The sequence below is a fragment of the Salvelinus namaycush genome, chromosome 10 (genome assembly GCF_016432855.1).
Source record: "Salvelinus namaycush isolate Seneca chromosome 10, SaNama_1.0, whole genome shotgun sequence".
NCBI lineage: Eukaryota > Metazoa > Chordata > Actinopteri > Salmoniformes > Salmonidae > Salvelinus > Salvelinus namaycush.
In genome coordinates, this window is record NC_052316.1 from 5,499,733 (window position 1) to 5,521,836 (window position 22,104).

A 22,104-nucleotide genomic window follows, 5' to 3' on the forward strand; every position below is an offset into this window, starting at 1 on the left:
TTGGCAGATACAGCAGTTAAGGGTAGATTTCATATATTTAATTGAAAGTTAAATATGCACTGTGTGTACCACTAATCCTCATCACTATCTGTTACATTTTCTATATTGGCTGAATCAAGTTGTCAATAAGGTACAGTAGGAGTAGAGTACATGGGGGGGGGGAAACAAAGTCCAGCCTCTAATCCTGAAGAGAGCATTCTCATTGGTTGTTTCAAGTATCACTCACGTGCGTTTTTCATGGATCGGGAAGCAGTAGCACTTGTCTTGACACGATTATATAATATGTCGATTCAGTTTGTACTGTTTTGTGTGGAAGAAACGCCTCCCACTGGCTGCTATCACCTAGCTAGTGAAGTGTTTTTTTTTTTCCATTTTGAATTTGACTAAATTATACAATTTTTGGTATAACGTTATATTTAAGTATTTATTTTACTTGTTTATGGTTACATCGCGAGCCTATTATTAGCTAGCCAGCCATACAGGCTAGCTGGCCGAGGTCTTGTGGATTGATAGCCCAGCTAGCGTTAGCTAGTAGCGGGTAGCCAAGTCCAGGGCATACAGCAACTGCTTTTAATCCTGTTTTTACTTGTTAAAGAAAATGAAGATAACGGTGGAATTCGAGGAATGTCTCAAAGACTCTCCAAGATTCAGGTAGGCTAAGTGACCTCATCTTTGTTCTTACACGACAAGTCATGGTTTTATGACGGTACCTGCTAGGAGCATGTGTTCCGCGTCCAAAACGACCTCCGTAATCGTTTGATGCTACCACCTCACCTCAATGTAAAAGTCTGTCGTTCTGCCCCTGAACAAGGCAGTTAACCCACTGTTCATTGAATATAAGCATTTAACTGACTAGCCTAGTTAAATAAAGGTAAAAAAAGAAAGTTAAACATGGATTCCATCTTGTCTCGCATGTCGCGAATACCTGGCATAATTTTTTTTACACAGTATACAAAACAGACAAGTTTATACACATTTAAACAAATGCATAGCTTGTTAAGGCTTCACAGGCAATTTAGGATGAGCTTTGGACAACCATTTTCAAATGTATGCATTCACCATTTTTACAGCTGCAACAAGTAACTTTTTGAGCAAACCCACCAAATGTAGACACATTTATTCTCATTGAAAGCAAGCCTAAGAGACTTATGTTCTGTTCTATTTCCTGTTAATTCTGTTCTATGTGCATTATTTCAAAAAAAATATGCGGTCCCAAGATCTGTCAAACAATCTTGGTGCAAATACAATAAATTTGTTACCATTTTCAATTTGACAACACGCATCTATTTTGAATCTTGACAGTACCTGCCTGGTTAACTGAATAATAATAATAACAATAAACACTTCAGACTTTGTTAGTGACAATATTTCATTTTTCAATCCCATACCGCATTCAAATTAATATTAAAACCTCTACAGGATCCGTGGGTCCTCCGCGGGATGGTTGAGCTAAAGTAGGCTAATGGGATTAGCATGAGGTTCTTAGTAACACGAACATTTTCCAGGACGTAGACATATCTGATATTGGCAGAAAGCTTAAATTCTTGTTTATCTAACTGCACTGTCCAATTTACAGTAGCTGGTACAGTGAAAGAATACCATGCTATTGTTTGAGGAGAGTGCACAGTTATGAATTTAACGTTATTAATAAACCAATTAGGCACATTTGGGCAGTCTTGATAGAACATTTTGAACATAAATACAATGGTTCATTGGATCAGTCTAAAACTTTGCACATACACTGCTGCTATGTAGTGGCCAAAATCTAAATTGCGCCTGGGCTGGAATAATACATTATGGCCTTTCTCTTGCATTTCAAAGATGGTACAAAAAAAAGCATGATTTTTTCTTTGCATTGTCTTTTACCAGTTCTAATGTGCTATATTCTCCTGCATTCATTTCACATTTCCACAAACTTCAAAGTGTTTCTTTTCAAATGGTATCAAGAATATGCACATCCTTGCTTCAGGTCCTGATCTACCGGCAGTTAGATTTGGGTGTATCATGTTAGGTGGAAATTGAGAGAAAAAAAGGGTTAGATCCTTAAGAAGTTTTAATACGTTTAGAATTCCAGTATACTTTTGCAGGAGTTTCACGCTAATCGGCCCCACAATTGACCCTTCGCTAAGCCCCGCCCCCCTTGGTTACTGTTGCAACCTTGGACAACATTTTCCGGGGAAGCCCAATTCAACCACTAGCGAAATCCCCTCACAATTATCTCTAACGGTGTTTCTAATACACAATGAAATTGAAAACAGACTATACCCCTTGCTAAAAAGGAAACTATTGGGTATATTGTGGTGAACTATCAATTCCTTCACAGGAACCTGGGAAAATTGTTTGTAGTGTATCTTCTGAATGCTGACAGTGAATTCCGAGCCAATCAGCATGCATTCGAGGCTTTAGCTCTAACCACCTTTGGAACTAACTAGTTCTCTCAATCATATCCTGATGTTAACAGCAGATGGGAGTTGTATTCATAATAATGCTAGCTAACATACATTTTGGGAAAACAAGTTATATTAAGTGGCTAGTTAGCGTTAGCAACGTTTGGTAGTCAATGATACTGAGGGCTAGCTAACCACCTGAGGTAGCAAACAATATAACAAAAGTATAATTTAGGATTTGTAAAATACTCCCAACATTTCAGCAATCACAGAAGCAAGTTAAATTATTTAGCCATTTAAACATTTCCTTGTCTAAAAATAACTCAGTTTTTGTCATAGCCCTCACTGGCTTTCATGTGATTTAAACATGAGCTTATCCGAGATGTCGGACTTGACGACAATCGCTATCCATTGGAGCGCTGCAATTGATTGCCCAAAATTTCCACTAGATAGCACAGCCACAAAAGCAAAATTGTCTATCGTAAAAATGTATGTACAATATTTTATATTTTTGAGGAAAGATTTTAGGGTAGGGACATTCTAAGGCAGTGGTTCTTAACCTTGTTGGAGGTACTGAACCCCACCAGTTTCATATGCGCATTCACCGAACCCTTCTTAATTGGAAAAATAAAATATGATTTTTTTCAAATTCAAAACATAGGTATATATTTTACTGGTGCACAAAATGAACCGTGCATCAACATCAACACCGTGTGTTCAAAGAACAAAATCATCAAAACATGATTTTCACACAAAAACAAAAACATAATAATGAATATTTACTGCAAATCAGTGTGACTTCTGCTGTTGCCTTTGCGCGACTTCACCTTGGCAAGTGCCATTCATGTCATTTTCGCAACAAAGTCTGTTCCTTTTCTTCAGTTTTATGTCCAGCATCCTTGAAAAGCATTGCTCGCAAAGATATGTTGTAACAAACGGTATGAAAATCTCCAGAGCTTTCTTAGCAATAACAGGGTACGTTACCATTTGTTGACACCAAAACGTTGAAAGCGTTGTTGTTCTGAAGAGTTGCTGTTGAACCTGGCTCTGCTGAATTTCAATGATTTCATCGAGGTATTCATCATTGACATCTGTTGTCTCAACACTAAACGTGAACGGCTGTCTCACCCATGCTGGATATGACTCTCTTGTAGGGAAGTATCCGTCGAGAGACTTTGCAAGCTCATCTAAGTGCGTGGCAATTGCTTGCTTCAGTTCCGCGGGTACAGAAATGTCTCCGATTCCAGATACATCTTCGATCTTACTTACACAGTCGTCCAGCAGGGGAAAGTTTGCGAAGTTATCGTTCTCTGTTTGTCGTTTCCATAACGGTAGCTTTTTTTGAAAAGCCTTCAGGTTTTCCTCCGCTTCGATGATATTGACTCCACCGCCCTGCATCTTTTGATTGAGATGATTGAGAGCTGCGAAGATATCAGCCATGTACGCTAAAATGAGAATGAACTCAGAATTTTTGAAGCAATCTGCATGACAATGTTGGTGCTCTTGCAAAAACAGGGCTAATTCCACACGTACGGCAAAAACACGATTCAGCACCTGTCCCCGGGATAACCACCGAACGTTAGAATGGTACAGAAGTACCTCGAATTCAGAGCCCATTTCTTTACACAGCTCACTGAAGATGCGTTGCCTCAGAGCACTAGTTCGCACATAGTTCACGCATTCCACTACAATTTTTAATACTTCTGCCAGTTTTGGAGGCAAGGTTTTTGTTGCCAACGCATGCCTGTGCAGAATACAATGCGTAACAATGATGTGTGGTGCATCGGCTTTCACTAGCGCACCAAAACCAGACTTTCTTCCCAGCATGACTGGAGCTCCGTCCGAACAAACTGCAGAAACCATATCCCACGAAAGATTGTTGTCTTTGAAGAAGTCATCCACAAGTTTCTTCACATCGGCTGCCTTAGTTGTTGTTGTAAGAGGCTTACAAAATAAAAAATCTTCCTTTATCACGTCGTCTTTCACATAGCGCACGAATACAGCAAGCTGGCTTAGATTGGAAACGTCTGTGGTCTCGTCGAGTTGAAGGCTGAATTTTGCCGGGCTTGAAATCAGATCTGCAACTACTTGAGCCAAGATGTCTTTGCTCATGTCCTCTATTCTGTCGCTGATGGTGTCATTTGAAAGAGGAATTTGGGATAACTTAACTTCAGCCTCTTTTCCCAGCATGATATTCGCCATCTTCAACACAGCTGGTTTTATGAGTGTTTCACCAATGGTGTGTGGTTTGCCCTGCTTTGCGATCAGGTAAGCAACTTCGTACGATGCTGTGAGGATCGGTTTGTTGATGGGTACAAAGCCGAGAACAGGCAGAGTAGCCTTTTCATCGAATCTGGCTCTCTTCACCTTGAATTCAGCGAGGGTTGTGTTCTTGTATTTTCCATCTCCATGCAGCTTAAGGAAGTGTTCTCTTAGTTTTGCCGGTGCTAGACTAAAATTGCTCAACTTGGCATTGCAAATCATGCAGTTAGGACGCTGACTCCCATCACGTTCCGTTATACATGTGAATCCATATTGTACATATTCGTCCGACCACTTTCTTTTTTTGCTCGACATAGTAAGTATGAAGGGATTAAAATATTAAGAAAGTAATCACAAGACGTACCATCACGACAGTCACAAGTCGACTACTGAGCGCACCAAATTCCCTGCAGCACAGATAGGCCAAGCGATGTAGCGTGATCACCTGCAGCCAATGATGGCCAAGCGGGGTGTGTCATCACGAATCATATGAGTCGGATGTGTGTCTTGACCTCCGCCGAACCCCTGAGACTGACTCACCGAACCCCTGGGGTTCGATCAAACCCAGGTTAAGAACCACTGTTCTAAGGATTCCGGACAGCACTAACCGAGCTAGTTCGCTCAAACATTGAGATCTATTTTTGGTGTTGATTTGGAGGGGTGTGGTAACATCAAACAATTTGATTGAATAGGTTCTTGGGCATTGCCTTTCCACCAGAACAATCTACCGATTATGGATACCGTCCAACGCGGGACATGTGCTGCTATAACCTGTACAATCATTGGCCGAGTACTAATCTTGCAAGCTTCTATGTAATGCCTTACTGTTAAGATAACTGTACTTAATGTTATTAACTGTATACGTGACAGCGAGCTTCGTAGGGCTAGCTCAGTAAGTGAAAATGATTGTCCTATTAATTTCCACTGTCAGGGTCAACTCCCAGTTCTACCTGCATTGTCACCTCAGTATCACAAGCCCATATTTTCTTTGACTTGGGTCATGGGATAGGATGTTGTCATGCCAAGTGCCAACAAGGCAATATCAAGATAAACATTCAGAGAGATGTCTCAACTTGCCACCATAAAGTAGCAAGTTTTAGCTAACATTGCAGCTTGGTTCTAGGTTTTCAACAGTGTTGTCATTGTTCTTCAAAGATATAGGCAGTTGACAATTGATATCTCTCTAATATAGGCTAATGCATTGTGCTTGCTTCGAAGGAGATGTACACGTGTGCCTTGCCTGCCATTAAGGGATTGACACCTGATGTCGTCTCATTTCTAGCTTTTTTCCCGGTGCATACTCTCTTGCCCTATTGCCTAAAGTAAACTTTGCTCAAATTAAGTGTTATTTCATCCTATTGGGCTTTCCAAGCTTTGAGAAAGGGCCACCCCTCCCCTCTGTCCCCTCTCCCTCCCTCTGCGCTGAACACTATTCTTACAAAATGAGGAGCAGATGTTAGAAAGTTGTTTGCAGCAAACTTGGAAAGAGGCTTTATTTTTTCATCAAGGATCAGCTTGTGGGATGAACAAAAGCCTTCCAATCAGCTGAGCGTGAAACGATGACTGGCACAAACTCTGGCTGGCACTTGTCGTGGTGGTGGTGGCACCTGTGCTTTCGTTTGGCTCCTTCACAAGACTTGTGATTTAAAATCCCTGCCCTATCTTTCTCTTAGGCAAACTAGGCTATGTAATATGACTGTGAATCAGCTGTGAATGATGCCTACACTCCCTCATTACCTACAGTGATTCTCTTTCCACCTTCCGCAGCTTGTTTAAGGAAAGATAATAAATATTCTATGCGATGTTGCTGTGATCCCTTGAATCACAAAGCTTCTGTCATACGCCCACTGACAGTTAGACCAGGTTTCTACTGAGGGTTATCGTTTCCATTAGCCCTTAACCTCAGCACCGCTGGGGTTCATTGTGGTTAAGGATTTACCAAAGATCCTTAAACAACATACATTTTTCCCACTTTGACCACTATTGCATCACTCTCATTTTTCCATCATGTTTGAATTGGCAGAGAAGAGGACACAGAGAGAGCTGGAGAGTAATGGATGAAAACGGATGCAGACCAGCGAGGAATAACTCTGTCTCTTGACATCTGTTTCCATTTGTGTGTGGGCTTTCAACTCTGTGCCAGTGAAATTGGAGCCCCCAAATGTGGGATGTTTTTTTCCCAAGTCGGTAGGCTACACCCCACATTCCCTCCTCTCTAAGGTCTCTTTTTAGATGTAGCAAAAGTTATCATGTAGCCCTGAAACCGGTTTTCAACGACTGGTCTGGGACTCGGGTGCAAATTCTGCTGATTCTGTAGACCTACTGTAATTTGCATTACGCTATGAGATTGCTGAAATATCAACTCTAGCAGCCTATTGCTCACTGAAAGATTTTCACTACAGTTATACTGGCTCCTCTTCAAATATGCAACTTGAAATTCCCTGAAGAGTAGGCCTATCATAAGTCATCTTTTCTCTGAACTGTGGAATTTGGTTCTTATCTGTTTTACAGATTAGGCTAAACACAACGTAACTTTCCTACAAAGTCATTATTAAAGTTGTCCCCCTTCAACCACAGTACAGTGGCAATGACAGTTGGGCCTAGACTAGACAATGTGTCAGTTATGACTGACTTTGAACCACATTTAAGGCTTTAAAGAAATATATAAGCACAGTAAAAATGGTTGAGAATTTAAATAATTTTTGTGACTGTTTGGTTTTGCACCCATTCATTTCAGCCTATATCAAGCACTTGAGGTTGTCTTTCATTTAGCAATTATGGATTGTCCTTTTATGTTCTCTCTCCTCTTTACCCTGTTAAAATGCGGTGTAATTGAAAGTCATTCAGAAACCAAGCTTGGCAGAGTGCCATTTACATGATGACATTGGCCACTCGATAGTGGTAGCAATTTGTTCTGCCTCATTGATGAACCCACCGTTGGCACCTCATCACTAGCCTTGATAATGCAGAGGACAGCGCCAGATACTTTAACCTTAGTTCAAGAATGTTAATGGTGGGCTAGTCACTGGACTAACTGTAGTTAGCTTTTCAGGTTGTCAACAAGAACGTCTTTGGCTCCCTTCAGGTGATCTCATTTGCACACCCAATATAGCCTCAGCCTAATCTACGATTCCCTCGTGACTTTACGGGATACCATTAGCAATGAACACACACAACACATTTTTTAATAGGACTAATGAGCAGCTGGGACACTGAGTAGAGTAGCTTATTCATCGTTCACTAACCTTTTAAAAAGGGTGTCCTCAAGGTGGAGGTTAATGTGGATATGACTGACTTTTGGGTGCGCCTCTGGATATAGCCTACAGTTGAGTAGATCTCTTGAGACATTGTTGTCTGTCAGCCTGTTACACTATTACAAGAGGTGGATTCATGGGAATCCTCGTCAGAGAGTTCTGGGTGGGGTCAGAGGACATGGTAGTCTATTCAAGCTATCTTTGAATGTTTGATCTGCTTAAACTATTCTGTATTGGTTTGAAGTATTGTGATTCATTTTGTTGCAGAATTTTGTTTTGTTTTCTACCTGATGTACATTGAGCGTCTATATGGTCCATGTTGTTGTTTCACTCTTGAACTGGCACCCAAGTTACTGTAACTGAATCACGCTTGTGGTGTTCCCATTTAGTCGACTGGTCGATTGTTTGGTCGATCGCGATTTCTTTAGTCGCGCAGTAGCAAAAAAATATCATGGTAAACAAGACACTTGTCTGATTTGCGCTGAGTGGACTGATCCATTGTGGAGGCCATGGGGATGGCACAGTCCATCAGTCTAAGATGTGCTACTGAAATTGTATATGGTTATATTACATAACAAAAATTATATTATTTTGTAACAAATGAGCTTTCTCCCTTGTTGGATAGCGGTTGCTGTCCACAGTTTTGAAACGGACCAGCGCCCTGTTGAATTGGCGCCTTTTCCTAGACTGTGTTGCTTTGTCCAAAATAGAAACGTTAAGCAGCATATTGGGGTTGAGAACCAATAGGCAGCAGCAGAATGAGATGAGAAAACAGCCCGTGCCTTATTGTTTAAGAAAAGGGATGAAAGAGGAAACCTGAACTTAATTAGGCCTATAATCAATAGCATACCTGTTAAATGTGCCTGGCTTTATAAATCATCAATATATCTACAGAAATAAGACAGATCCTGCTTCTGTTGCCTGTTTGAGTGTTTGTTTAATAGCCTACTGATTCCGTTAACACCAATCCTCACGCAACAACATGTCAAGTAAATTATTTCACAAATTCGGCTGTTTTTAAACTTTTGTTTTGCTGTAATAAAGGCTTTATACTTTTTTTTCATTAGAACATCCTCTAGTATTATTTATAATTTATTTAGTGTTTACACTGTTCCAAATTGTCTGAAATTATATTTATTATAATAACCTATTTCAATACTTCTATAGTGTATCAATCAATTAATTAATTAATGTCATCACACAGCATACGAGTCATTCATGATTTGAAATGCTATGAAGTATTTTAGTTTTAAAAAGAAATAAAGCGAGCCTTCAATAATTTACTGAAACAATATATAAACTATTTCATTTCGGGAATTGCATTCACAAATGAGTGTGACTGTTTTTAGTCTTAGCTGTAAAAACTTTTTTTTAATCCTTTATTACAAGACTTTCTGGTATGCTTATACTTTAAGGTTTACGTTGTTCCAAACGGTCAGAGAAAATGATATTGTAATCTATACAGCACCTGTTTGGCACACATAGTATGCACTCAGCACTTGCTCCTTACCTTCTTCTTGATCTCCAGTATTTTCCACAACTAGTCACATTTATTCCACACATCTGACTTTCCCATTACCTCCTGAGCGACCTATAAATATTCCTCTGTTTCGAGTTTATTTGTCACGTCCACTGCATCCATTTTGCTGTCACGTGTTAGTGTTTAGAGTTTGTTATAACCAATTTATTGATGTGAATATGATATGCTATAAGCACGGCCTGCCCGCTTATTAGGCAAGATTGACAAGGGCGGCATTTTCTGAGCTAAATTGACCAAGACGCACCTCCAACACACACAACCTCACGTAATTCTGCCCAAAAACAATGACAATTTCTCTCAACCAGTGGCATATGGGCTTTTTAGGTGAGTGCTGATGCCACCCTTTGGTAAGCAGTGCCCACTTTGTTAAAGGCAGGGGTGCAAAATATTTTGCTTGTCCGTTCCCAGCGTGCCTCTCCAGGGTGCTGTTGGAGAGACGCATCTCTGCAGCACTCCACCAACGTTCAGTCCAAAAATTATCTAACATAAATCATGTAGCAGATATCGGAAATAGTAGAAAGAGTATGTGGACTTTTCTGTAGCATACAGGCTGGAGATAAAATGAATGACAATGTAATGACACGGACACTTTTTACATCAAGCAGGTTTCTCAGATCAAATAGCCTAACCTAAATGGTGCTCAATCCCCCCCAAAAAATGAGCTGTCATGTTAACAAAGCAACATATCCTAAAAACAGGACAGGTCAAAGTAAAATGGACAATCACAACTGTTGTCCAAGAGTTTCACGCCATTGTCATGATTAGTGGTTTCAAGTTTATCCCTAAAGTTTTTGACAAGCTGATCATATTGAAAAGAAAATACTTCTGCATTTCCCACTGTGTAAACGCATTGCAAATAGACTCGCGTTAACTCCGTCACCAGCAAAGCACCATCACACCACTTCCTCCATGCTTTCATGGTGGGAGCCACACATGCGGAGATCATTCGTTCACCTACTCTGCGTCTCACAAAGACACAGTTGATGTTGAGATGAGTCTGTTACTTGAACTCTGTGAAGCATTTATTTGGGCTGCAATTTCTGAGGCTGGTAACTCTAATGAACTTATCCTCTGCAGCAGAGGTAACTCTGGGTCTTCCGTTCCTGTGGCGGTCTTCATGAAAGCCAGTTTCATCATAGCGCTTGATGGTTTTTGCGACTACACTTGAAGAAACGTTCAAAGTAATTGACATTTTCCGGATTGACTGACCTTCATGTGTTAAAGTAATGATGCACTGTCGTTTCTCTGCTTGTTTGAGCTGTTCTTGCCATAATATGGACTTGGTCTTTTACCAAATAGGGCTATCTTCTGTATGCCACCCCTACCTTGTCACAACTTATTGGTTCAAACGCATTAAGGAAATTCCACAAATTTACTTTTAACAAGGCAGACCTGTTAATTGAAATGCATTCCAGGTGACTACCTCATGAAGATGGTTGAGAGAATGCCAAGAGTGTGCAAAGCTGTCATCAAGGCAAAGGGTGGCTACTTTGAAGAATCTCAAATATAACATATATTTTGATTTGTTTAACACTTTTTGCGTCACTACATGATTCCATATGTTATTTCATATTTTTGATATCTTCACTATTATTCTACAATGTAGAAAATAGTAAAAATAAGAAAAACCCTTGACTGAGTAGGTGTGTACAAACCTTTGACTGGTACTGTTATGGTTGTTTTATACCCTTGCGGGACCCCCCCCCCCCCCTTATCAACACATCCCCACTCTAACAATGACAGGATATACGCCACGGCACAGGGGCTCGGCCTAGTCCTGCATTTTTCAATTGAGCGTCATAGAGAAGTATGAAGAAGAAGTATGAATGTCATCATTTGCCCCTTAAACCCCACTCTCGGCTCATAAGTTCCTACAGGATATTGATGTCCTTACAAGTTGTCAGGAAGAGCCTGTGCAACACGCCATTTGATTTGGGAGATATTTTGAAGTACTACTCAGATTGGTGCCTCAGATTCACTGTGTCGGGCCCCACATAGGAGGACATTGTGTGTGTGAGTGAGACTAGGCCTAAACTTTTGAACTACCTCACTCCCACTCTAAGGCTAACACACAACTCCCTCTTGGCAAACAGCCAACAAAACTCAATTTAAGTAGCCATCGCCTTTCTCTGGAAACCCTCAATGAGTCAGTGTTCCTAATGGTTTGTACACTCGTTATGGCCATTTGATTCAGTCCGAGCCTTTGTGGTGTGGGCATAGGAAAGTAGGATGGCCGAATGTAAACAGTCTATCCAGTAGGCTATTCATCATGACTATCAAACCAATGTTTATTAGTTGCGTACACAGTTTAGCAGATGTTATAGTGGGTGCAGCGAAATGTTTGTTACTGGCTCCTAACAATGCAGTAAAATGTCAAACAAGTACACAAGCAATAATACAAAATAAAAAAATCAAATGCTAGAACGAATCCAATTAGCCCAAATAGCACTGTAACAGGAGTCCAATTTCAAGCTATACGTATATACAGTGCATTCGGAGTATTCCGACCCCTTGACTTTTTCCACATTTTGTTGCGTTACAGCCTTACTCTAAAATTGCTAGAACATAATTCTCAATCTACACAATACCCCATAATGACAAATCAAAAATAGGTTTTTAGAAATGTAAGCAAATTCATAAACTGATACCTTATTTACATGTATTCAGACCCTTTGCTATGAGACTTGAAATTGAGCTCAGGTGCATCCTGTTTCCATTGATCATCCTTGAGATGATTCTACATCTGGATCGGAGTCCACCTGTGGTAAATTCAATTGATTGGACATGATTTGGAAAGACACACACCTGTCTATATAAGGTCCCACAGTTGACAGTGCATGTCAGAACAAAAAACAAGCCATGAGGTCGAAGGAATAGTCCGTAGAGCTCCGAGACAGGATTGTGTCGATGTACAGATCTGGGGAAGTGTACAAAACATTTCTGCAGCATTGAAGGTTTCCAAGAATACAGTGGCCTCCATCATTCTTAAATGGAAGAAGTTTGGAACCACCAAGACTCTTCGTAGAGCTGGCTGCTCGGCCAAACAGCAATCGGGGAGAAAGGACCGATGGGCACTCTAACAGAGCTCCAGTTCCCCTGTGGAGATGGGAGAACCTTCCAGAAGGACAACCATTTCTGCAGCACTCCACCAATCAGGCCTTTATGGTAGAGGGGCCAGATGGAAGCCACTCCTCAGTAAAAGGCACATGACAGCCCACCTGAGTTTTGCCGAAAGGCACCTGAAGAACTCTTAAACCATGAGAAACAAGATTTTCTCGTCTGATGAAGCCAAGATTGGCCTGAATGCCAAGTGTCAGGTCTGGAAAACCAGGCATCGCTCATCACCTGGCCAATACCATCCCTACGGTGAAGCATGGTGGTGGCAGCATCATGCTGTGGCGATGTTTTTCAGCGGCAGGGACCGGGAGACCAGTCAGGATCGAGGGAAAGGTGAACAGATCAAAGTACAGAGATCCTTGATGAAAACTTGCTCCAGAGTGCTCAGGACCTCAGACTGGGGCGAAGGTTCTCCTTCCAACAAGACAACTACCCTAAGCACACAGCCAAGACAACACAGGAGTGGCTTCGGGACAAGTCTCTGAATGTCCTTGAGTGGCCCAGCCAGAGCCCGGACTTGAACCCGATTGAGCATCTCTGGAGAGACCTGAAAATACCTGTGCAGCAACTTGACAGAGCATGGACAGCTTGCAGAGAAGGATTGGAGAAACTCTCCAAATACAAGTGTGCCAAGCTTGTAGCGTCACACCCAAGAATACTTGAGGCTTTAATTGCTGCCAAAGGTGCTTCAACAAATTACTGAGTAAACAGTCTGAATACTTATTTAAATGTGGTATTTCTTTTATTTTTTTTTATCAATTGCAATCATTTCTAAAAAACAGTTTTTCCTTTGTCATTATGGGGTATTGTGTGTAGATGAGAAAAAAATAACATTCTAATCCATTTTAGAATAAGGCTGTAACGTAACAATGTTGAAAAAGTGAAGGGGTCAGAACACACCAGTGGAGGCTGGTGGGAGGATCTATTGGAGGACGGGCTCATTGTAATTGCTGGAATGGAATTAATGGAACGGAGTCAAATGTGGTTTCTATATGTTTGATATTGTTCCATTCCAGCCATTACAATGACCCTGTCCTCCTATAGCTCATCCCACCAGCCTCCTATGGAATGCACTGTAAGGCTGATTTTGTGCCAGCCAGGGTGACTCCACAGTAGTTTTGTATGAACATGGTGGGAAATGGGAGTTGGTGGTACAGAGTATAATAATGGAATCCCCACCAGATGGGCCCGGTTGATGTCCAGGATCAGTATTTCACACCTAGTCAACTGAATCTGAACTAGAGGAGCCTTACCCAAACATTGCCTTTGACCAGTGCCTTGAGGCTGCTTCTACCTCTAGGCCTACCTCCCCTCTGTAATGCTGAGTTGGCCTTCTGTTATTGATGTAGTTTTCCCAGGCCTGCCTGAAATGTGTATTCATGGGTCTGTTTCAGTCTCCCTCATACCACACAAAAGTCTGAATATAGCTTCTCACTCACAACCAAACTGCACTAAACACAGAGAAAGTTTTTCTCAATTCTTGCCTGTATTCTTGCTTTTTCATTCTGCAATAAAGAGCTGTTGGGTTAAACATGTGCTGTTGCTTCTTTTCCAAAATTGTTCTGTCTGGCCTCTTCTGAGAGGGTAATCTTAGAATTCAAATGAAACAACCCTTTATCTATCACTTTTTGACCGCAGCCCCTTTTGACTTGATCGAAACCTTCCATACATGTTTCCCCATGCTAGAAGTGGTGAGAAAGTTACTTTTTGGAACTGAATGACAAAACATTCAGGAGATGGAGGTGCTCGAAGTTGACCCATTTTGCATAACCCACTATACCATTAGACAACTGTTTATCAACAGTTTGTTATCATTTGAAAACATACAAATAGGGTTGTCAAACTTTTATTAAAAGTTGTCCAATTTAAATGTCCAGTGCACTCAACATGATTTTCTTGTGTTTTATATACTCAGTGGCCAGTTTATTACACCACCCCGTTCACGAAAATGGTTCACTCCTACAGACAGTGAGTGTCTTGCTATTTAAAGCAGGCAGACGAGCATTGAGGCATTCTGTTACTGGTCGATTGAACGTTAAATGGGCAAAACGAGTGACATAAGCGACTCTGAGTGTGGTATGATCGTTGGTGCCAGGCGTACCGGTTCCAGTATCTCAGAAACAGTCTGCCTCCTGGGCTTTACACGCACGACAGTGTCTAGGGTTTACCCAGAATGGTGCGACAAACAAAAAACATCCAGTCAGCGGTAGTCCTGTGGGCGAAAACAGCTCATTGATGAGAGGTCGAAGGAGAATGGCAAGAATCGTGCAAGCTAACCGGTGGGCCACAAACAGGGAAATAAAGGCGCAGTACAAACATGGTGTGTAGAGCGGCATCTCGGAGTGCACAACTTGTTAGTCCTCATCACGGATGGACTATTGTAGCAGACGACCACACCGGGTTCCACTCCTATCAGCTAAAAACAAGAAGCAGCAGTTCCAGTGGGCACGCGATCACCAACACAGGACAATTGAGTGGAAAACCATTGCCTTGTCCAACGAATCCCGGTTCCTGTAGCGTCATGGTGATGGCAGAGTCATCATTTGGCGTAAGCAACGTTAGTCCATGGCCCCATCCTGCTTGGTGTCAATGGCACAGGCTGGTAACGATGGTGTAATGGTGTGGGGAATGTTTTCCTGGCACACATTACGTCCCTTGATACCAATTGACCAACGTTTCCATTCCCTGAAGAATTCAGACTGTTTCATTTTCACATACATTACCAGTCAAAAGTTTGGACATATTTTATATTTGAGATTCTTCAAAGTAGCTACCCTTTGCCTTTGACAGCTTTGCACACTCTCTTGGCATTTCTCTCAACCAGCTTCACCTGGAAAGCTTTTCAGGTGTTTCTGATTTATTTAACAATGCCATGCTGGTGGCTGGTAACATTCAAATAAAACCCAGTCCGGAAAATAAGCGTAGACTGAAAAGTATTAGCACGTCATATCATAAGGGAAACGCACGGAAAATATCAGAAGTTACAAATTCGGCTTTTCCACTTCAACACCAAATATATCATACTTTGACTAAAACGATGACTTATTGACTTAAACCGTTGTGCAACATCATGGGTGAACTATGGGCATCATCTTTCAGCTGAAAATAAATTAATTTCTGCTCTTGTGGGTGTTTTTAAAGGTAAAATACATTTTTAAAACCTTGTTTGTAAGCTTTCAAATGGCATAACTCAACTGTTGTTTTTCAGTGACGAAGACATGGATGTCTCGTGGTGTGGTGGGGAACACAAAATGGGTTCACTTTTAGCACCTCTATCTCCTGAATGTTTTTGCATTCAGTTTCAGTTTCTGTCCACTTCTACCATGGGCAAACAAGTATGGAAGGTTTTGGTCAAATCAAAAGGGTTGTGGTCAAATCAAGAGGGGTGTGGTCAAAAAGTGATTGAATCCATATGGAACGACCCTGAAGAGTCTAAGCTCTTACAAAGAAAAGGTCAGCGAGTGTGCTGGTTTTGCCTGTCAGTCCCTTTCCTGTAGGGCTGATCCCAGTTAGTGGACTGGTTGATTATTTGATCGATAGGCTGTTGGTCGACCAAGGTGTTTGTTAGTCGAGCAGTAGCAAATATCATTTTTTGTTATGGCATACGAGACACTTGTCTGATTCGTGCCCATCTCAGAGAACTAATCCATTGCGGAGGCAATCCATTGCGGGGAAGAATGGGATTGTGGCTTCAATGCACGTCTCTCTCCAGACTGCGCACTCTCCCGCCAATTTGTGAATATTCATTGTTTCATAACTTCATTGTGTGTATTGTTTGCAGTTGATTGTTCGTGTCTATCAATTCCCCATTACATTTACTGTTAATTCCTATAATTTCTAATTTACAATGTTTGATTGGTTATGTTAATTTCTGTTAAATCATTCAATATATTGATATTTCAGTCTCTTACTGTTGTCATTGTCGGAGTGGACACGTTGTTTGCAGAGCGCACAACGTGTGCTACACTTGTGAGAAACAAGTTTTAGTTTATTTCATTCCATTTATGAGTTTCATCAATTTAGTCATTGTCTTTCGTTTGGAGCGCTCGTGTCAATGTTAAGTATGGACGCGCACCTAATTACGCAAAGTAAGCCTATAGGCCACCTGTCCTGCGGGCAAATGTAGGCAAATATGGCAATTAAAGTTACTTTTTAATTATGTATAATTTTCATTTAGATAGTCATTGTCATGCGGTTAACTTTTTAGGGATAGGGGGCAGCATTTTCACTTTGGATGAATAGCGTGCCCAGAGTGAACTGCCTCCTACTCTGTCCAAGATGCTAATATATGCGTATTATTATTACTATTGGATAGAAAACACTCTGAAGTTTCTAAAACTGTTTGAATGATATCTATTGAAATCCCAGTGGGATATGGATCTGTTTGCACTTCCTACACCTCCCACTAGATGTCAACAGTCTGTAGAACGTTGAATGAAGCTTCTACTGTGATGTTGAGCCGGATGGGAGCTGTTTGAGTCAGTGGTCTGGCAGAGTGCCAGGTCCTGGTCACGCGCATTCCACATGATATCGACTTGCGTTCCATTACTTCTATAGACACAAGGAATTCTCCGGTTGGAACGTTATTGAATATTTATGATAACAACATCCTAAAGATTGATTCTATACTTAGTTTGACACGTTTATTCGACCTGTAATATAACTTTTTGAAGTTTTCGTCCGAAGTTCGCCCGGACCTGCGTGAGCGTTTGGATATGTGTACTAAACGTGCTAACAAAAGTAGCTACTTGGACATAAATAATGGACATTATCGAACAAAACAACAATTTATTGTGGAACTAGGATTCCTGGGAGTGCATTCTGATGAAGATCATCAAAAGTAAGGGAATATTTATGATGTAATTTCGTATTTCTGTTGACTCCAACATGGCGGAGAAATGTTATTTCTATCTGAGCGCCGTCTCAGATTATTGCATGGTTTGCTTTTCCCGTAAAGTTTTTTTTAAATCTGACACAGCGGTTGCATTAAGAACAAGTATATCTTTAATTCTATGTAAAACATGTATTTTTCATCAAAGTTTATGATGAGTATTTCTGTTATTTGATGTGGCGCTCTGCAATTTCTCTGGATATTTTGGAGGCATTTCTGAACATGGCGCCAATGTTAACTGAGATTTGTGGATATAAATATGCACATTATCGAACAAAACATACATGTATTGTGTAACATGATGTTCTATGAGTGTCATCTGATGAAGATCATCAAAGATTAGTGATTCATTTTATCTCTATTTCTGCTTTTTGTGACTCCTATCTTTGGCTGGAAAAATGGCTGTGTTTTTTGGACTTGGCGGTGATCTAACATAATCATATGTTGTGTTTTCGCTATAAAGCATTTTTTAAATCCGACACGTTGGGTAGATTAACAAGATGTTTATCTTTCATTTGCTGTATTGGATGTGTTAATGTGTGAAAGTTACATATTTAAAAAAATATAATAATAATTGAATTTCCCGCGCTGCCTTTTCAGCGGAATGTTGTCGAGGGGTTCCGCTAGCGGAACGTGTGTCCTGGAAAGGTTAATCAGAATTCTGAGATACGAAGATCATTAAGTGAAATAACTTACACAAAAAATGTCCATATGAAAACCATAACTAGCAGGCAGATTGGGTAGACATGGTAAGATAAATTGGCATTCCACATGTGAATGGTTGCCGACTCCTTGTGTGGCCTATTACCGGCAACTTCAGGAGAGAAATGTCAGAATCTGCAAAAGCCAGCAGGACGAGGATGGTCAGGTTGTTTTTTTTCTTCTGGTTATCTTGATCTCTGGCTCCCTCTTGAGTCAATAGTGTCTTATTTCATCAATCGGTGCACTTAAAGCATCAGACAAGCTCAATGCATATAGTTGATTTTATTAAAACACATTGGGTGTGTCTATATATGGAAAAATACAAAACATTTCGACCAACTGATTGGTTCGAAAGAGCAGCTGACTTTCGTTAAGCCAGGATTTGTTTTAGTCAGGGACATCCCTACTTTCTTGTTTCCCTGGCATGGATTGCGAAATGGTAGTAGATTTGGACCCTATTACCTCTTCAGAAGACTCCCTGTGTGCCTTTTTGTTAGCTAGATGTCTTTATTTTTAGATCGCGGGAGACCGATACCTGTATTTGGTCCAAGATCCCTTTGAGAGGAAAACAGGACACCTCTATCTCCCTAGTGTTGCTTTCATCAGCGTGAGTTCTCGTGTTGCTGGGATGGAAGCTGGACATTTTAAAGCCATTATGAAATGCAGTACAACAATTAAGACCAGCTTGTGCAAGTTAAAACCACCAATAATCAGTCTGTTACAAGGATCCTTACTAATCAACAATATTCTTCAAGTGTGCGTCCAATTTCATTATTCAGCACTAATCTTGTTGCATAGTTTCCTTTCATGCGCCTCCTATTTAAAGGATGTCTAGCTCTACAGACCTGTATCTGTAGACCAATGCATTGTTACGATTGGATATCCTTTTGTCTAGGCTGTATTTCACATGGTTTCTTTGTGCTCTTCTCAGTTTTAGTGGATATGATTAACACGCCTGTATCACCAATGGGGTCTTGCTCAGAGTGAAATATCGAATACATTTTCATGCCTGTAAATGTTCTTCAGCTTGTTTTTGGTCTTTCAGTGTTTGGAAGTATTCAGGAAATGTCGCTGGGAAGATCCTGATTGGCAAGGAGCATGAACATGATTTGCATGGTCAATGAGTAGCCTAGATGTTTCCTTCACCCTCCTCTGTAAATCCTAAAGTCTCCCTCCGGTGTCATGGCGTCTGCTGCAGTCTAGAGATTCAGTAGCCTATAGATTTTGGTCAGCAAAAACGTCATTGCGTTGCTATTATTCCTATTGTTCCATTTTGCCCTCTCACAGTTAACTTTTGACAAAGAAGCGAATCAAATGTTCTTGTTAGTTTTGTTGCTCTAACGCCACTATCAGTACTGCAGGAACTTGAGAGAACACTTGGAGGTTGGTTATCTCAAGGCTCAGTAAAATCCTGCTCTTTTCTTTCATTCTAATCAGTCTGCTTTGTTTTAGAATGGTTCAAGGACATTGTACTGTAAACATTGAATTTGGAGTGTCCTTGCTGAAAGGAGAAGTTCACTTTATTTGAACCAAATCTGTATTTTGGATGTCTATTGAACAAAAATATGAACCCAACATGTGAAGTGTAGGTCCCATGTTTCATAAGCTGAATTAAAATATACCAGAAATATTGGTGTTTTGTGTCATTTTCTTATTGAAAAACCAATGATGGTCCCATTAACCGCAAACCAGATGGGATGGCGTATCACTGCAGAATGCTGTGGTATCCATGCTGGTTAAGTGTGCCTTGAATTGTCAATAAATCACAGTCAGTGTCACCAGCAAAGCAACCCCACACCACCAGACCTCCACCTCCATGCTTCACGGTGGGAACAACACATGCGAAGATTATCCGATCATCTACTCTGCGTCTCACAAAGACACAGCAGTTGGAACTAAAAATGTCAAATCTGGACAGATTTCCACCGGTCTAATGTCCATTACTCGTGTTTCTTGGCCCAAGCAAGTCTCTTCTTATTATTGGTGTCCTTTAGTAGTGGTTTCTTTGCAGCAATTGACCATGAAGGCCTGATTCACGCAGTCTCCTGAACAGTTGATGTTGAGATGTGTCTGTTACTTGAACTCTGTGATGCATTTATTTGGGCTCCAATTTCTGAGCCTGGTAACTCTAACGTATCCTCTGCAGCAGAGGCAACTCTGGGTCTTCCTTTCCTGTGGTGGTCTTCATGAGAGCCCGTTTCATCATAGCGTTTGATGGTTTTTGCGACTGCACTTGAAGAAACGTTCAAAGTTCTTGACATTTTCCAGATTGACTGACCTTCATGTCTTCAAGTAATAATGGACTGCTGTTTCTCTTTGCTTGTTTGAGCTGTTCTTTCCATAATATGGACTTGGTCTTTTACCAAATAGGGCTATCTTCTGTATGCCACCCCTACCTTGTCACAACACAACTGATTGACTCAAATGCATTAAGAAGGACAGAAATTCCACTAATTTACTTTTATCAATGGCACACCTGTTAATTGAAATGCATTGCAGGTGATTACCCCATGAAGCTGGTTGAGAGAATGCCAAGAGTTTGCAAAGCTGTCATCAAGTCAAAGGGTGGCTACTTGGAAGAATCTCAAATATAAAATATATTTGGAGTTAACACTGTTTTGGTTACTACATGATTCCATATGTGTTATTTCATATTTTTGATTTCTTCACTATTATTCTACAATGTAGAAAATAGTAAAAATAAAGAAAACCCTTGAATGAGTAGGTGTGTCCAAACTTTTGATTGGTAGTGTGTATGTCTCTGAGCTTTGCACACTTGAATTTTGCAATATTTGCCCATTTTATTATTTTTCAAGCTCTGTAAAGTTGGTTGTTGATCATTGCTAGACAGCCATTTTCAAGTCTTGACATAGATGTTCAAGCATATTTAAGTCAAAACTGTTACTAGGCCACTCAGGAACATTCAATGCAGTCTTGGTAAGCAGGTCCAGTATAGATTTGGCCTTGTGTTTTAGGCTATTGCCTTGTTGAAATGTGAATTTGTCTCTGTGTCTGTTGCAAAGCAGACTGAACCAGGTTTTCCTATAGGATTTTACCTGAGCTTAGCTCCATTCCATTTCTTTGTATCCAGTAAAACTCCCCAGTCCTTGCCGATGACAAGCATACCCATAACACTATGCAGCCACCACCATGCTTGACAATATGAAGTGGTACTCCGTTGTGTTGGATTTGCCACAAACATAACACTTTGTATTCAGGACAAAAAATTGTATTACATTAGTGCCTTGTTACATTAGTGCCTTTATTACATTAGTGCCTTGTTGCCAGCAGGATGCATGTTTTGGAATATTTTTATTCTGAACAGTTTCTTTCTTTTCATTTCTGTCAGTAGTGTCAGTTAGTATTGTGGAGTAACTGCAATGTTGTTGATTCATCCTCAGTGTTCGCATATCACACCCATTAAAGATATACTTCTCCTTAATGCAACCGCTGTGTCAGATTTCAAAAAAGCTTTACGGGAAAGCATACCATGCAATAATCTGAGTACAGCGCTCAGGCTCAAAACAAGCCATACAGATACCCGCCATGTTGTGGAGTCAACAGAAGTCAGAAATGGCATTATATATATTCACTTACCTTTGATGATCTTCATCGGACTGCATTCCCAGGAATCCCAGTTCCACAATAAATGTTTGTTTTGTTCGATAAAGTCCATCATTTATGTCCAAATACCTCCTTTTTGTACGCGTGTTTAGTTCACAAATCCAAATTCATGAGGCGCAGGCACTTAGTCCAGACGAAAAGTAAAAAAAAATCCATTACAGTTCGTAGAAACATGTCAAATGATGTATAGAATCAATCTTTAGGATGTTTTTATCATAAATCTTCAATAATATTCCAACCGGACAATTCTTTTGTCTTTAGAAATGAAAAGGAACGCAGCTCACTCTCACGGCCGCGCTCATGGCATTCTGCCAGACCTCTTATTCA

The 22,104-nt window shown here is 40.6% G+C and overlaps 1 protein-coding gene across 1 annotated transcript in view; it reads left to right on the forward strand.

Annotated features, from left to right (window-relative positions):
* Positions 1 to 318: 318 nt before the first annotated feature.
* The window catches only part of LOC120054609 (arf-GAP with coiled-coil, ANK repeat and PH domain-containing protein 2-like), a 119,396-nt gene continuing 97,610 nt past the window's right edge, over positions 319 to 22,104 (forward strand). The window contains exon 1 of the mRNA XM_039002083.1: positions 319 to 651. Coding sequence (XP_038858011.1) covers positions 599 to 651 — 53 coding nt within the window. The 5' untranslated portion in view covers positions 319 to 598. The remainder of the gene's footprint in view (positions 652 to 22,104) is intronic.